General features: G+C 69.1%; 3 protein-coding genes across 5 annotated transcripts; 2 read left to right on the top strand and 1 right to left on the bottom strand.

Moving 5' to 3' along the window:
• Positions 1-41: 41 nt before the first annotated feature.
• On the top strand, positions 42-10,456 carry CARNS1 (carnosine synthase 1). 3 transcript variants are annotated; one of them, XM_086892572.1, is made up of 10 exons: positions 42-1,598; positions 3,381-3,399; positions 3,866-4,097; positions 4,482-4,571; positions 4,857-5,344; positions 5,586-5,766; positions 6,328-6,413; positions 6,772-7,003; positions 7,085-7,356; positions 7,458-10,456. In XM_086892572.1, the coding sequence occupies exons 2-10, from the start codon at positions 3,397-3,399 to the stop codon at positions 8,682-8,684; spliced, it is 2,811 nt and encodes a 936-aa protein (XP_086748698.1). In that variant the 5' UTR covers positions 42-1,598; positions 3,381-3,396; the 3' UTR covers positions 8,685-10,456. The 3 variants fall into 3 exon arrangements, with proteins under 3 accessions (XP_086748698.1, XP_086748699.1, XP_086748701.1); XM_086892573.1 differs by lacking the exon at positions 42-1,598 and adding an exon at positions 1,632-2,605; XM_086892575.1 differs by lacking the exon at positions 42-1,598 and adding an exon at positions 2,617-3,156.
• Positions 10,457-10,681: 225 nt separating this feature from the next.
• Positions 10,682-14,613, top strand: RPS6KB2 (ribosomal protein S6 kinase B2). Its single transcript, XM_086893875.1, has 15 exons — positions 10,682-10,786; positions 11,424-11,458; positions 11,542-11,662; positions 11,739-11,807; positions 11,872-12,019; positions 12,318-12,375; positions 12,460-12,560; positions 12,633-12,723; positions 12,808-12,898; positions 13,021-13,128; positions 13,225-13,287; positions 13,355-13,432; positions 13,507-13,614; positions 13,688-13,800; positions 14,177-14,613. Exons 1-15 carry the CDS (start codon positions 10,715-10,717, stop codon positions 14,352-14,354), a joined length of 1,434 nt encoding a protein of 477 aa, XP_086750001.1. The 5' UTR covers positions 10,682-10,714; the 3' UTR covers positions 14,355-14,613.
• Positions 14,614-14,788: 175 nt separating this feature from the next.
• Positions 14,789-16,272, bottom strand: PTPRCAP (protein tyrosine phosphatase receptor type C associated protein). The gene is made up of 2 exons (XM_086893237.1): positions 16,140-16,272; positions 14,789-15,563 (listed from the first exon to the last, which is right to left on the bottom strand). The coding sequence occupies exons 1-2, from the start codon at positions 16,140-16,142 to the stop codon at positions 14,985-14,987; spliced, it is 582 nt and encodes a 193-aa protein (XP_086749363.1). The 5' UTR covers positions 16,143-16,272; the 3' UTR covers positions 14,789-14,984.
• Between the last annotated feature and the right edge of the window lie 19 nt (positions 16,273-16,291).

Here is a 16,291-nt window from a genome sequence, read left to right as displayed (position 1 = left end):
GCGCAGCGCCTCGCGAGCGGGGCTGTCCCCGTGTCCCGCTGTCCCCGTGTCCCGCTGTCCCCACGGCCGGGGTGTCCCACCCCGGGAGGGACGGGAAATAGGGGCAGCATGGCGGGGGGCCGACAGCAGGGAGCCACGGCGGTGTCACAGAGGCAGGGGGACAGCCGTGGAGAGGGAACGCGCCTCTCAGGGGGGACATTTCGGGAAGGGGAACACCCCGGGAAAGGTGACACCCCGGGCAGAGGGTCATCCCGGGCAGAGGGACATGCCTGGAAAGGGGAACGTCCCTGAAAGGGGAACACCCCGGTTAAGGGGATACTACGGGAAGGGGATGACCCCGGGCGAGGGAATACCGCGGACAGAGATTGAAAAGGAGAACGTCCCGAGCAGAGACTTCCCCGGAACGGAGGAATTCCCGGGAAGGGGGACGTCCTGGGAAAGGGGACATCCTGGGAAGGGGGACATCCCAGGCAAGAGAGCAACCCGGGGGACATGTGGGACAGGGACTCGTAACCTGGGCCTGGGGGATAGAGAGGGAGAGGGAGGGGAACAGCCTCGGGATAGATAGGGGTTCCCGGGACTGCCAGGGGATAGGAGGGAACCGGGGATCCGCATCCCGGTCCTGGGGGCACAGGAACAGTCTGGGGACACGGGAGGACACGAGGGGATAGGATGCTTGGCAGGGCTCAGGGATATCCCCACCCGGGGATTCGGGGGACACCGCGGGGAGCAGCACCGGGCGGTTGCCGGGAGACTGTTGCCACCCTGAGGTCCCAGGGGACACCCCGATGGCCGGGATCCCACTGAGGACGGGGGGAGGGTGACACATTTGTGCCACCGCTCGTGGAGGGTGGCAGCGTCAGGGATGGGGTCGCGCCTGTCCCCTGTCCACAATGGCTGTGCCATGCCATGCCATTCCCTGTGTGCCATCCCCTGTGTGCCACGCCATGCCATTCCCTGTGTGCCATCCCCTGTGTGCCACGCCGTGCCATTCCCTGTGTGCCATCCCCTGTGTGCCACGCCGTGCCATTCCCTGTGTGCCATCCCCTGTGTGCCACGCCGTGCCATTCCCTGCGTCCCGTTCCATGCCGTGAGGGAAGGTCGGGAATAGCTCCCGGGGCCTGACCTGACATTTCTGCTCCGCGGTGTCAGTTTTACACGGGGCCCCGGGTGACCCCGGGCTGGCCCCGTCCTTTACCCCGGTCATTTGTCCCCTACCCCCGTCCCGTTCCCTGTCCCCGTCCTTTGTCCCGCTCCCTATCCCAGTCCCTTGTCCCCGTCTCCCAGCGGTGGCACCCCGGCCTCGCCACCGTCGCCCCCGCTGTCCCCTTCGTCCTGCCACCCCCTTCGGTGTCCCGGTCCCCCCGGTGTCGCCGGTCCCGCCCCGCCCCGCCCCGCCCGAGCAGGACACGGCGCCACCGCCGGGACCGGCGCGGGCAGAGCCGCTGCTCGGGCCGCGATAGCACCGGGACCGACACCGCCAAATCCCGACAGAGCCCGACAGCGCCGGGACCGGAGCGGGCAGAGCCGCTGCCGGCTGCGACAACAGCAGGACACACCGACACCGACAGACACCTGCACCGACACCGACACCGCCGGTGGGTGCTGGCAGCAGTGGGGGCATGTGGGTGGTTTTGGGGGGTGCTGGTGCCGGGGGGCGGGAGCAGCGGGATGGGGGTCGGGGTGTGTGTGCACACCTGTGACACGGAGCGGGTGACAGGACAGGCGACAGGTGGGTGATGACGTTCATGACACGGTGCGGGTGACAGGGTGCAGGTGGCAGTGCAGTGGCATTGGTGCAGGTTATGGGGTCTGGGTGGCAGTGCGGGTGACAGGGTGCGGGGGACAGGTAGGTGATGTGCATGACAAAGTGTGGGTGACAGATGCAGGTGACAGCTCAGGGCACAGGGTGATGGTGCAGTGTCACAGCGCGGGTGAAGGCGAGGGCGACGATGTGTGTGGCAGGGTGCGGGTGACAGGTGCAGGTGACAAGACCCCTGTGATGGCGCAGGTGACGGTGAGGGATGGGTTGTGGGTGACAGGGTGCACGCGACAGCTCAGGTGACAATGAGGGTGGCAGGGTGCAGGGGGAGGTGCGGATGACAGGGAGCGGGTGACAGCGCGTGCAGGACCCTGCGGCGCGGCAGCCGCGCTGGTGTCCCCGTGCCTGCCGGTGGCGGTGACGGTGACAGCGACAGTGACGCCGCGGGCAGCTGGAACTAAGCCGGGGGACGTGCGGGCTGGCAGCTCCGCCACGCTGGGGACAGGGGGACAGGGCGGGGGGGAGGACGAGGGGCGTGCCCAGCCTGGGGACGCGGGACAGGGGGACAGGAGAACCCCGTCAGGCTGAGCCGAGCCCGGGTCCCGCTGAGGCAGCTCGCTGGTGACGGGGACAGGGATACGGACAGGGGTGCCAGCGCCTGGCGCGAGGTGGCAGAGGGGACAATGGGGCTCTGTGTCGCCTAATCCGGGGCACGGGGCCGGGGGTTGGCACCCCGGGGTGGCGCGGGGGGGTTTAAAGGCCAGACCGGCCGGTGTCCCCTGTGCCAGGCGTCCCCGAGCCCTCGTCCCCTGCGCGCTCTCAGGCCACGGCTCCCACCCCAAGGTACCGGGTGACACAGCTGTCCCAGCTCGGGGACAGCAGCAGCACCACTTCCCAGCTGGGGATGGAGGGGGACAGGGTGGTCCCGAGGCTGGGGGGCGCGGACCTTGAGGGACCCCCGTGACTGGGTTTTGGGGGCTCCTTGTGCCACGCCACCGAGCCGTGTGCCCCCTAACCCTGTCACCGGGTGCCGGGCTTCGGGACACCCTGGCTGCCAGCGGGCACCGCTCAACTCCGTGCCTCAGTTTCCCCTCTGTGTTCTGCTCTGCCGGGCACCTACCGGCAGCGAGGGCACCCGGGCGGGGGGGGCGGTGGGGACACCTCGGTCCCTAGGTCTGCACCCCCAGGGCACCTTGGCATGCCCGGGACGGGGAGGGGCCCGGCTGTGCTGAGCTGGCACGGGATTACACTAAGACGGAGGTGCCGGGGCCACCGGGGCTGGCACCGAGGGGACAACCTGAGGCCACCGTGACTGGCACCAAGGGGTGAATCTGGGGCCACCAGACCTGCCAACGAGGGAACAAGCTGGGGCCACAGCGACTGCCACCGAGGGGGTCAGTCTGGGGACACTGTGACTAGCCCTGAGGGGATAACATGGGGACACTGGAGCTGGCATCGAGGTGCACCCCAGGAAGTGTGCCAGGCTCTGGTGGGTGCTGTAGGACGGGTCCCTCCGCGGGAGCTGAGGTTGGGGCTCCCAGCACCGGCTGGGGGTGGCCGGGGAGGGATGGCAGGTCCCCAGGGAGCCGCGCTGACTCTGCCTGTCCTTCTCTTGCAGCCCCTTTGTCACCAGGATGGTGAGTGGCCCCCGGGTGGGGGGTCCGGGCGGAGGTGGGTGCCCCATCCCGGGATCCCGGCGGTGCCGGGCACTGGCGCAGGGCAGCGGGCAGCGTGGCGTGCTGTGCCCACCCGCCGCGTGACCCCGCGGGGACAAGGGGACCCTTTGTCCGGAACTGGCGGCCCCGGCGGCTGGCACTGCCCCGCTGTCCCCGAGGCGGTGGCGCCGTGCCCGGCGCCCGCAGCCCCCCAGCACCCTGACGCCCCCACCCCACGGGTGGGCAGCGGCGCCCGGTGCCCCTGTGTCCTGTGCCAGCCCCCCCGCGTCTGCCCCACGTCCCCCATGCCCACCCGGGGTCTGTCCACATGCCAGCTCCGTGACAGCCCCGTGATAGCCCCGTGACAGCCCCTTAACCCCACGCCAGCCCCGTGCCACCCCCTTACCCCGGTGCCAGCCCCGTGTCAGCCCTGTCCCTGCTCCCGCAGCTCTCGAAGTCGCAGCCGAGCCCGGAGCGGGTGCCCAGCCCGGAGGAGCAGGAGTGGGCAGGGCCCGAGGCGCTGTGCCCGGGCTGGCTGGAGGACGAGGCCCCCGATGGCGAAGTGCCCGGGGACAGCGGGGACCCCGACTGTGCCACCCACGCCTACGAGCGGCTCCAGAGCGCCCTGTGCCAGGAGGGGCTGCCCCCCACGCTGGACTGCTCCGCGGAGCCCCGCACGGGTTGGGGACACGGGGGGCACGGTGCCAGGCTGCCGACACGGGGGTGGCAGGGACTGGGGCGGTGATGGGGGAATGGTGCCAGGCTGGGGACGCGGGGGTGGCAGGGACAGTGTTATGGGCTCGGTGCCAGGCTGGGGACGCGGGGGTGGCATGGACAGTGTTATGGGCTCGGTGCCAGGCTGGGGACGCGGGGGTGGCAGGGACTGTGATGTTGGCGCAGCGCCAGGCTGGGATAGGGGGATGGCGAGGATAACAATGGCAATGGGGATATGGTGTCACGCTTGGGACACGGGTGTTTGGGGGCTCCCAGCCACACTGGAGTGCCAGGGGCAGGGTGGCGCCAGGACCCCCACAGCGGGGCTGTTAACCCAATTCCCCGGACAGGATTTGGCCCGCTGGACATGACCGTTTGCATCCTGGGCTCCCCCACCCCCTTCCTGCCTGTCCTGCTGGAGGGTGGCACCCGCTGCCCAGGTGGGTGTGGTCCCCTTGTCCCCACCCCGCATGAGACACCCCTGAGCCAACAGCAGGGGTCCCCACACCCCCCTGTGCTGCCTGACCGGGACTGAGGGAAACTGAGGCAGGGGAGGAGTGTGACAGCAGCAACTCCGTGTCCCATTAATCCCAATACACACCAGTACACACCAGTCCAGCAGCAAATGCCCGCCCACCCCCCACCCCGCAGCGCCGCCCCTATGGGGGGCAGTTTGGGGGAGGAGGTGCGGGGTACCCACCGCCCACCCCCCTGCCCACCCGCAGGTGCCATGGTGCTGTGCCTGTCCCCCTCCTGGGCCAGCCGGGTGCCATCGGAGACGTCTCCAGGCGCTTGGTCCCTGCTGCTCTCTCGGGGGGTCTCCTTCAAGGTGGGGGGGCACAGCGCCCTGGAGACCTTCGTGCCCCCCCGCCGCGCCAACTACGTGACGGGCACCTTCTCGCCGGGGGACCCCGAGAGCGGCTGGGTGGGCGAGCTGGCCCGTGACCTCGACTGCCCCACGGGGGGCTCGGTCCCGCTCGCCCACCGGCTCGAGGACACGCTGGTCGCCCGCTGGGTGCTGGCGGCTCGCGCCAACCTGCCTGTGCCCCCCACCCTGGCCTTTGTCCTGGGGACCAGGGGGGACCTGCCCGCCGAGCCCGTGGCCCCGGGGGTGAGGCTGGTGCGGCTGGAGGACCCCCAGGGCCAGCAGAGCCTGGTGCAGGAGGAGGTGGGAGCCTTCCTGGGGGGCACCGCCATGGAGCCCTACGGCCAGGTGGGCACGGGGGGGGTTGGTGGTGGTGGTGGCACTGGGGGGCACTGGGGGGCACGGAGATGTGCACGCAGGTGGTGGGGTGGCTGTTAGGGTGGCAGCCAGGTGGCACTGGGGGGCATGGGGTGGCAGGGGTGCGTGCGGGTGCTGGGGTGGCACAGGGTGACACGGGGCTGCGCGCAGGCGGCGGGCTGGCTCTTGGGGTGGCACCAGGTGGCACGGGGTGACACGGAGGTGCACGCAGGTGGTGGTGCGGCCGGCGGGGTGGCGGTGGTGGGGGACGGGCACCCGCAGCACCCACAGGAAGGAGGAGGGGGCGGCAGTGGCGCAGGCGGTGGGTGCCCGGCTCCGGGGGCTGACGGAGGAGGACAGCGTCCTGCTGGAGGCCATGGTGCCCACCGCCCGCCTGCCCGCGCCCCCCCCACGTAAGGCCCCCGCCCTCGGGCGCCCACCACCCTGGGATGGGGGGGGAAGAATCCCCCGGGGTCCCCCGGGTCCCTGCAGCTCTGCCGGACACGTGTCTGTCCCCTGGGGCGGGTGGGTGGTGGCCATCGGGGTGCCCAAAGTACTGGGGCCCTGGGGGGGGCATGAAGGTCACCCTAGATACCCACGGTCCCCTGGGTTAGGGTTGGGGGACAGTTTGCCACCTTGGACCCCCCACCCCCACAGACCCATGGGGAAAGGTGGGGAAGGTCACCCTGGACCCCCATGGTTCCCTATGGTGGGGGGGAAAGTCACCCTGGACCCCCACGGTCCCCTGGGGCAGGGCAGGGTGTTGGGGTGACCCCTTTTAACTCCTGACCCCGGTCCCGTGGGGCTGGGGATGGCAGTGGCCGTGCTGTACCACTCACTCCCTGGGGCTGGGTTTGGCCGGGGCCACCACGGTGCCACAGGGAGCCCCAAAAGCCCCCAGAGGAGGGGGAGGACGGGCAGGGCCGCCCCGTCCCCGCTTGGCGGCCGTGCCTGCCCTGTCCCTTGCCCCCCAGGCAGCCCAGCCCCGCGGCTGCCCATGGCCCTGCGCATCTGCACCCTCGTCTGCAGGTCCTGGGGGGACCGGCCCCAGCTCTGCCAGGTACAGCATGTCCCCACACCCTGGTGGCTCTGTGTGTGTCCCCAACCTATGATGGCTGTCGGTGTCCCCATGTCCTGGTGGCCCTCTGTGTCCACAAGCTATGGTGGCAGTCAGTGTCCCCAGGCTGTGGTAATCTGTGTGTCACACCCTGTTTGCCTGTACATGTCCCCATGCCCTGGCGGTGGCCCTGGGTGTCCCTAACATTGGTGGCCATCCACACACATGCTTTGGGTCAATGTGTCACCCCACGTCGCTGTGCCCTGGTGGCAGCTGCGTCCCCAGGCTATGGCTTGGCAGCCAATGTCCCCATACTCCGGTGGCGGCCAGTGTTCCCGCACACACGTGGATGTCCCCACAGGTGGCCTGCGCCGTGGGACGCGCGGAGAGCCCGGTGCGTCACGGCGCGGCGCTGCCCCAGGGCCTGGACTCCAGCCTGCAGCAGTGGGGGGTGGTGGCCCCCAGCCAGCGACAGGCGCTGGCCACGCGGCTGCGGGAGGCCACCGAGGCCGCCATGGCCGCTCTCCTGGCCACCGAGGCCGAGCTGAGCCCGCAGCAGCGCGGTGGCACCCGTGCTCACACCGACATCCTGGGTGAGCACGGCGCGGGTGACACCGCCGGTGCCCGCGGTCACCCCGCGGTGCTGAGCGCGGTGTCGCCGTCACCATCCCCAGGCGTGGATTTCCTGCTGGCGTGCGTGGATGAATCGCTGGAGCCGGTGGCCCTGGCCACCAACAGCCAGCGGTGCCTGGAGACCTGCGCGCTGGCCGAGGCCATGGGGCGCGGCGTGGGCGAGCCCCGCGGGGACCTGCCGCGGCTGCTGGCCGAGGCCATGCTGCACCGGGCTCAGTGTCACCTGGTCGAGGGCAAGGACATCCTGCTCATCGGGGCCGGGGGCGTCAGCAAGAGCTTCGTGTGGGAAGCGGCCCGCGACTACGGGCTGAGGGTGAGGAGCTCGGGCCGTCGGCGGGCTCAGGGTGGCGGAGGGCGGCACGGACGCGGTGCCAGGGCCGGCCGTCCTCCGGTGACGCCTCTCTGGGGCCGCAGATCCACCTGGTGGAGTCGGACCCGGAGCACTTCGCGGCGGGGCTGGTGCAGACCTTCCTGCCCTACGACAGCCGGGAGCACCGGCGGGACGAGGAGCACGCGGAGCGGGTGCTGGAGCTGCTGCGCTCCCGGGGGCTGCGGCCCCACGCCTGCCTCTCCTACTGGGACGACTGCGTGGTGCTGGCGGCCCTGGTGTGCCAGGGGCTGGGGCTCCGCGGCCCCGCGCCCGCCGCCGTGCGGGTGGCCAAGCAGAAGAGCCGCACTCACCGGCACCTGCAGCGCTGCCGCCGCGGCCGCCCGCCTCCCGCCGCCTTCGCCGTGCCCTGCCGCCGCCTGCAGAGCCACGGCGACGTGGAGCGGGCGGCGAGCGCCGTGCCCTTCCCCGCCGTGGCCAAGCTGGAGTTCGGAGCGGGCGCCGTGGGCGTGCGGCTGGTGGAGAACGCCGGGCAGTGCCACGCTCACGCCGCCCGGCTCTGGAGGGACCTGCGCGACGACGCCGACCACCCGGGCATCGGGCTGGGCTGGGGCAACGCCATGCTGCTCATGGAGTACGTGCCGGGCACCGAGCACGACGTGGACCTGGTGGTCTTCGAGGGGCGGCTGCTGGGCGCCTGGGTGTCGGACAACGGCCCCACGCGTGTCCCCGCCTTCCTGGAGACGGCGGCCTGCCTGCCCTCCTGCCTGCCCGCCGACCGGCAGGCGCAGCTGGTGCGGGCGGCGCTGGAATGCTGCCGGGCGTGCGGGCTGCGCGACGGCGTCTTCAACGTGGAGCTCAAGCTGGGGCCGGCGGGGCCGCGCCTGCTGGAGATCAACCCCCGCATGGGGGGCTTCTACCTGCGCGACTGGATCCGCGAGGTCTACGGCCCCGACCTGCTGCTGGCCGCCGTGCTGGTGGCGCTGGGCGTGCCGCCGGTGCTGCCCGCTCGCCCCGCGGCCCGCACGCACCTGGCCGGGGTGATGTGCCTGGGATCGGAGCACGGCGAGATCCTGGCGGGCGGCGGGGGCATGGAGGCTCTGCGGGAGCTGCACGGCCGCGGGCTCGTCCGCCTCAACCGGCTCTTCGAGGAGCCCGAGGGGGCCGGGGAGTACGAGGAGCCGCTGCTGAGCGTGGCGTGCTCCGGGGCCACGCTGGCCGAGGCTTGCGAGCGCCTGCTGGGGCTCTGCCAGGGGCTGGGCATCGACTCCCCGCGATATCCCGTGGAGCACTTCTTGTCCCACTTCAAATAGCGCCGGGCAGGCAGCGGGGAGAGCGGGGGAATGGGTGCCCCGGCACCCCCCCCCCCCGCCGCCCCGCCGCCCCTCCCCGGCATCCCCCTGCCGCCCCGTCCCGCTATCCCCCCATCCCGTGGCCTGGTACACCATGTCCTGGCACCCCGGTACCGCTCTGGATCCCAGTCACTTGCCCTGCCCCCCCACTGCCTGGCATTCCCTTTCATCCTGGCCTCCCATCCCCTGGCATCCCCTCACTCCCCATGGCAGCCCATCCCATGGCATCCTGACATCCCATCCGCTGGGATCCTCCTATTAACCTGGCACTCCATCCCCTGGCATCCTGAAACCCTTTCTCCTGGCACCCCCCCACTGCTCTGACACCCCAATCCCTGGCATTTCCCATGTCCTGGAATCATATTCCCTGACATCCCCTTTCCGTCCTGACACTTCACCTTTCCATCACACTGACACCTTAAGATTCCCCCTCTCCCAGTCCAGGCACCACCATCCCCCCCTGGCATCCCTCCATTACCCCAGCACCCCATCCCTCTGCCCTAGCACCCCATTCCCTGCTTCCCAACGTTCCACCCTTTCTCCCCTGTCCCTCCCTGTCCCCTCTGCCCTGTCCCTACAGTCTCTACCCTCAGTGCCCCCTGTCCCTGAAGCTGGGGGTCCCATGCCTGGGACATACAGGAGGACACTGACCCCTGCTGAACCCGTGCCAACCTCGGGGGACACAACCAGGACCCACACCCAGGCACCCAGGCCACCCCATGAGAGCAGCAGGTGAAGCTTAAGGTGTGTTGGCACCTGCTGGCATGGGGAGACCCTACAATAACACACCATTATGGGGAGACCCCATAATGACAAAGAATTATTGGGACATCCCATAATAACAAAGAAATGTGGGGAGACCCCACAATAACAGACTGAAGTGGGGAGACCCCACAATAACAAACTGGCTTGGGGAGAACCCAAGTGACCAACCTGCGTGGGGAGACCCTATAACAGCATACCTTGAATGGGAGACCCTACAATAACAAACTGACATGGGGAGACCCTACAATAATAGACCTGCACAGGGACACCGTACAATAACAAAGGGGTACCCAGGGATTCCCTGGAGCAGCTCAGAAAATCCTCTGGGAAGAGACTTGTCTGGGAAACCCATGTGATATAGGGCTGTCACTGGGGTGGCCCTACAGGAACACCAGTGACTCTGCACTAACGCCCAGCCCCTGTAATGTCTGAGATCCTACAGTAACACCAGACACCCTACAATAACACAGAGCCCCTGTAGTGCCCCTGACCCTACAATAACAGTAGTGACCCTACAGTACACCCAGATCCTACCGCCCTCACAGCCCTACAATAACACCAGAGATCGCACAATAACACAGAGCCTGAGAGCCTGCAATAACACACAGCCACTTTAGTGTCTGAAACCCTCCAATAAACCCCAGTCCCTGTAGTGCCCCTGACCCTACAATAACACCGGTGACCCTACAATAACACCGGAGACCCTTCAATAACACACGGCCCCTGTAGCGCCCCTGGTCGTGCAATAATACCAGAGGCCCTACAATAACATCAGTGACCCCACAATCACCCCCAGCGACCCGACAATAACCCCAGTGCCCCGCAGCCCCACTCGTGTCCTCCGACGTCGCGGAAACCTCGCGCGGGATCTCTGATGTTCCTCTGACGTCACGGCGGCGCCGCTGACGTCAGCGCGGCGCAGCGGGGGCGGAGCGGGGCCGGGGACCCCAGTAAAGGCTGTGAGCGGCCGCGCTGCCTCTGTCGTGTTCCCTGCGCCACCCGCGGGGACCCCCTGTCCCCGTGTCCCCCGCGCAGGGGACATCCCGGTGACGCGCGCGCGGGAGGGGCGTGGCCGGCGAGAGGGGCGTGGCCGAGGGCGTGGCCACCGCCGCGGGTTCCCCGGGGTCCCGATAAGGCGGTGACACGGGGGGCGTGGCGGGGGCGTGACCGCCATTGGGGGTGTGGCCATCGGGGCGGGTCCCCGGGGGTCCCGGCAGGGCGCCGTCATGGCGGGGGTGTTCGACATCGACCTGGAGACCGAGGAGGGCAGCGACGGGGACGAGCCCGAGCTGGGCGCCGTGAGCCGGCAGCGGGGCGCGGGGGGGGGCGCCGGGGCTGCGACCGGCAGCGGCGGCTGGGGCGGGGGGAGCCGGGGGGACGGGGGCACCGGGAGCGGGACGGGCGGTGGAGGCGGTGAGCGGCACCGGGGCGCGGTGCGGACAGCGGGACCGGGGCTGTCGGGGGTGCGTGGGGTCCGCTCGGTGCCGGGAACGGCGGGCAGGGGCTTGGGGGGACAGCGGCAGGGGCAGTGACAGGGTGCCGCCGGTGGCGGGACGCGGGCGTAGCCGGGCTGTCCGCGGGGACGGGGCGCCGGGGCACCGCGGGCAGCCGCGGATCCCGGGCGGGCAGCGGGCGGCTCCCGCTGGGCAGGGCCCGGCCTCGGCCCCAAAACATCCGGCTGGGCCGGCTCGGCGCTGCCTCGCCCCGCGCTGCCGCGTCCTGCCCGTGTCCTGCCCGTGTCCTGCCCGTGTCCTGCCCGTGTCCTGCCCGTGTCCTGCCTGCCGGGGCTCCCCTGCTTGCCGTGTGTCCCCTACCTGCCGCGGGTCCTCTCTCTGCTGTGTCTCCCCTTCCTGCCCTGTGTCCCCTCCTTGCCATGCGTCCCCTTGCCCTCTGCTCCTCGCTTGCCCACCTCTGACCGCGAGTTCTGTCCCGCAGGACATGGAGCTGGAGCCACGGGGGAACGGCCTGGAGTAAGTGGGGGACAGCTTGTTTGGGGGTAATGCAGGCAGGGGACAGGCGGGGGGCTGTCCCTGCTCACCCCCTTTCCCGCCAGGCCGGTGGGACACTATGAAGAGATCGAGATTTCCGAGAGCAGCGTCAACAATGGCCCCGAGCACATCGGCCCCCACTGCTTCGAGCTGCTCCGCGTCCTGGGCAAGGGTGGCTACGGCAAGGTGGGGACACGGTGGGGCTCTGGGGGCATTCAGTGCTCCCTACGGCGTCCCCGACCTCCTCCACCTGTCCTTCCAGGTGTTCCAGGTGCGCAAAGTGCAGGGCACCAACACGGGGAAGATCTTCGCCATGAAGGTCCTGAAGAAGGTAGGGCCGCCCCGGCCCCCCCAGCCCCCCCGGGGACCCCCCCCGCTCACCGCCTCCCCCCCAGGCCAAGATCGCCTGCAACGCCAAGGACACGGCGCACACCCGGGCAGAGAGGAACATCCTGGAGGCCGTCAAGCACCCCTTCATCGTTGACCTCATCTACGCCTTCCAGACGGGCGGCAAGCTCTACCTCATCCTGGAGTGCCTCAGCGGTGCGGGATGGCTCGGGGGTCCCGGAGATAACTCCAGGGAATGGCTACAAGTTGTCCTAGGGATGGCTGGAGGGGTTCCAGGAATGGCTTGGGGTGTCCAGGGATGGTTAAAGCATGACCTGGGGTGGCTGCAGTGTCCAGGGAGGGTGTCCAGGGATGGCTCAGGGGGTCCAGAGATGGTTTAAGGGTGTCCCGGGATGGCTACAGAGTGGTCCAGGATGGTTCAAATGTTCCCTGGGGGTGATTAAAGAGTGTCCAGCGATGGCTCAGGAGGGTCGCTCTCGGGCTCTCTGTACAGGTGGAGAGCTCTTCATGCAGCTGGAGCGGGAAGGGATCTTCCTGGAGGACACTGCCTGGTAGGGATGTGGTGGTGGTGGTGGTGGGTGTGGGTGGGGTGGTCACCCCAACATCGCTCACAGCCTGCCCCGATCCTGCTGCAGTTTCTACCTGAGCGAGATCACGCTGGCACTAGGTCACCTGCATTCCCATGGGATCATCTACCGGGATCTTAAGCCAGAGAATATCATGCTCAACAGCCAAGGTGGGTTTGGGTGGCAAAATGGGGAGCTTGGGGGGTTCTCTGGGGCAGTGCTGAGCTCCCCACGTCCCTCAGGTCACATCAAGCTGACAGACTTTGGGCTGTGCAAGGAGTCCATCCACGACGGAGCCGTCACCCACACCTTCTGCGGCACCATCGAGTACATGTGAGGTGGATGCAGCACTGGGGGGAATTTGGGGGGGTCTGTTTTGGCCTCCCATCCGCTCAGGGCCCCCCCCGCACTCCCCAGGGCCCCCGAGATCCTGGTGCGGAGCGGGCACAACCGGGCGGTGGACTGGTGGAGCCTGGGCGCCCTGATGTACGACATGCTCACCGGATCGGCAAGTCCCACTGCTGCTCCTTCCTCCCTGGGAACTGGGGGGGCATCCCGGGGTGCCTGGGGGGCTGACCCCGTGCCTTTCTGGTCCGCCTGGCTCTTCATGGCCCCCGGTTCCCCCCACAGCCGCCGTTCACCGCCGAGAACCGCAAGAAGACCATCGACAAGATCCTCAAGGGAAAGCTGGTGCTGCCGCCCTACCTGACACCCGATGCTCGTGACCTCCTCAAAAAGGTCCTCCCCCCTCCCCCCAATTTTCCCCACCTCCCCCCACCCTTATTTATGTGGGTCCTACCTCCATTCCCATCTCTATCCCTATTTCTCTTCCAGTTCCTCAAGCGGAACCCCAGCCAGCGGGTGGGGGGGGGCCCCGGTGACGCAGCCGATGTGCAGGTACAGGGGTGGGCAGGGGGTGCCAGAGACACCCCCCAAATCCTGCCTGACACTCCAAATCCCACAGAAACAGCCCTTCTTCCGCCACATCAACTGGGAGGACCTGCTGGCGCGCAGGCTGGACCCCCCCTTCAAACCCTGCCTGGTATGGGGGCCTGTGGGGGGAGGCTGGGGATGTTTTGGGGGGCCCCGTGAGAGCAGCCGCTGTGTTCCCTGCAGCAGTCAGAGGAGGACGTGAGCCAGTTCGACACCCGCTTCACCCGCCAGACCCCCGTGGACAGCCCCGACGATGCTGCCATCAGCGAGAGCGCCAACCAGGCCTTCCTGGTAGGGGGGGCACAGCTGTGGGGGGGACCCCCGGCACCCCCAGGCCCCCCCGCTGACACCCCCAAACCCGCAGGGTTTCACCTACGTGGCCCCCTCCGTGCTGGAGAGCATCAAGGAGGGGTTCTCCTTCCAGCCCAAGGTGCGCTCCCCCCGGCGCCTCAACAGCAGCCCCCGCACCCCCGTCAGGTACCGGGGCACAGGGGGGTCAGGGGGTGCTTTGGGGTGGGGGGCTTTGGGATGGGGGTTTCAGGGCGGGCACCAAGGTGGGGACAGGGCTGGGGGTGCAAGGGGTGGGCGCATAGAGGGTGGGGAGGCTCTACCTGCCCCATCCTGGGAGTACCGAGAGACTGTGGGCAGTGGGGTGAGGGTTTGGGGTGCTTTGAGGTGAGGGAGTCAGGGTGGGCCCCAAGGCAGAGAATGAATAGTAAGGGAGGTTCATGGAGTATGGGGGGAGTTGGTGCCTCCAGGGGTGGGGAAGGAGCTCTGTGGACACTGGCTGCCCCCCTTTCCTCGCCCTCCCTGGGTGCCCCACTCACCTCCTCATGTGTCTCCCCCTGCACAGCCCTGTGAAGTTCTCCCCCTTCGAGGTGTTCAAGCCGGTGGTGCCAGGCGACCCCATGGAGTTGGGGCCCCCCCAGCCCCCCCAGCCCCCCCCGCCCGAGGGCACAGCCCCCCTGCCCATCAAACCCTCGGGAGGGGCCAAGAAGCAGAAGGGGGGCCGGGGTCGGGTGCCCAGGTAGGGGTGGGGAGGGTGGGGGGTTTTGAGGGGGGCCTGGTGCTCCCCATGGGGTGGGGGGGACCCCACGGTGCTGCTTGTGCTCCGGGGGGCTCTTCCCCTCTGGCACAGCCCCTGTCGGCCGGGTTTGGGGGCACGCCGAGAACCCCCAGGGGTGTGGACCCCCAGGGAGGTGCCCATGTGGGCGTGGCTTTTGGGGGTGTGGCCCCTCTGGGGCGTGGCCCTGCTGCTGGATGTGTGCCAATTAAAGGACTTGCTGAGGCTGTGGTGGTCCCTGTGCTGGGGCTGGGGGGGCCCGCTGGGAGGGTGGGGGTGTTGTCCCACCGGGGAGGATCCAGACTCCACCCCCTGTTTGATGCCCCGCCCCTTTTAGGCTCCTCCCACACACCACACCCGTCTCTTTGCCCCACCCACTTCTCTGCAAGCCACGCCCCCTGATCCAGGTAGAGCTGCCCTTTAATTGGTCAGTGCTCAGGTCCCTGCAGCCAATCAGGAGCCTCCACTGAGGGCAGGCAGGGGACAGAGAAGGGGTTCCCCTGCTGGCAGGGCGGTGACACTACAGGGAGATGACACTACAGAGAGGTGACACTACAGGGAGGTGACATCCAAGGGTGGTGACGTCAGGCCGCTGATGTCACAAGGCGGTGACGTGTGGCCGCGCGTCCCCCCAGGCCGCTGTCCCCGAGAAGGCGTGCAGGTCACTGAGCAGGGCCTTGGCGCTGCCCCCCGCCACTTCCCCCTCACTCAGGGGATTCGCCCCGGCCTGTGGTGCTGCCTCGGCCTCCTTCTCATCCTCCTCCTTCTCATCCTCCTCCTTCTCATCCTCCTCCTGTTCATCCTCCTCCTGTTCATCTTCCTCCTCATCCTGCTCCGGCCGCCGCTCCAGGCTCCAGGGCATCAGCTCTTCCTCCTCGTCCCGCACGGTCACCCCCCCGTCAGCGTCCCCGATGGCCACGGCGGGGTCCTCCGGTGAGCGCAGCCGGTGCCACCGTCCCCGCAGCAGCTCCAGCGCCCGGCGGCCCAAGGGCCGGGGATGGTAGCGGCCGGCCGAGAGGCGGCACAGGTGGTGCCAGGCCAGCGCCAGCCCCAGCGCCAGGCACAGCAGGAGCCCCAGCAGGGCGGCCACCGCCCGGTCATTGCGGGCCACCGCGGGCTCCCCGGCCGCCGCCGGCCCCGCCAGCGCCAGCAGCACCGGGTGCCACCGCGGGCCAGCCTGCGGGTGAGGGCAGCGGGGTCAGCGCCTGGCACGCCTGGCTTTCCCGGAGCTGGGATGCAGGGAAGGGCCGGGGCGAAGGGCGGCAGGGACAGGGGACAAGGTACAGGAGCAGCGGACAGGGCCAGGGAGGGGGAGGTGACCCCCGGGGACGGAACCCGTAGGTGGCGGGTGCAGCAGCGCCTGCAGGTGCTGGGGGAGAGGAACTGGGTCCTGCCACCCTACATGGCTGCACAGCCCCCCCAGAATCCCTCGCCCCTGCCCACAGGGCTGCAGCCCCATAGCACCCCCTGCCAAAGCTCCAGAGCCCCCCCAAACTCGGCACTTGCAGTCTTCAGTGTGGCTGCGCAGCCCCCAACCCCACACCGATACCTGACCCCCTCCAAGCCCACCGTGCTCCCCTGAACCCCCCTCCTTCCCTCCCAACCCCACTGGGCTCCCCTTATCCCCCAACCTTTCCCCCAGACATTCCATACTCCCCTTACCTTCCCACTCTCCCCGACCTCACCCCGGTTCCCTACTCCTGACTCTCCCAGCTCCCCAGTCTCCCACCCTGCCCGGTTTTGGGGTGCTCACCATCAGTGGGTGCAGCCGGAGCCGGTCCCGATGCTGCGGGCACGCTCTGAGATGGGGGAGCCCCCCCCAACTTCCTGCCCCCGTGCAGCGGATGTGCCGGAGCGGGGAGAGGCCGACTGCTGCACCCCCCTCACCCCTGCTACCCAAAATGC

Source organism: Cyanistes caeruleus, chromosome 6 (assembly GCF_971803275.1).
Source record: "Cyanistes caeruleus chromosome 6, bCyaCae1.hap1.1, whole genome shotgun sequence".
Lineage (NCBI taxonomy): Eukaryota > Metazoa > Chordata > Aves > Passeriformes > Paridae > Cyanistes > Cyanistes caeruleus.
The sequence above is the reverse complement of the archived record's forward strand: the minus strand, read 5'-3'. Positions and strand labels throughout refer to the sequence as shown.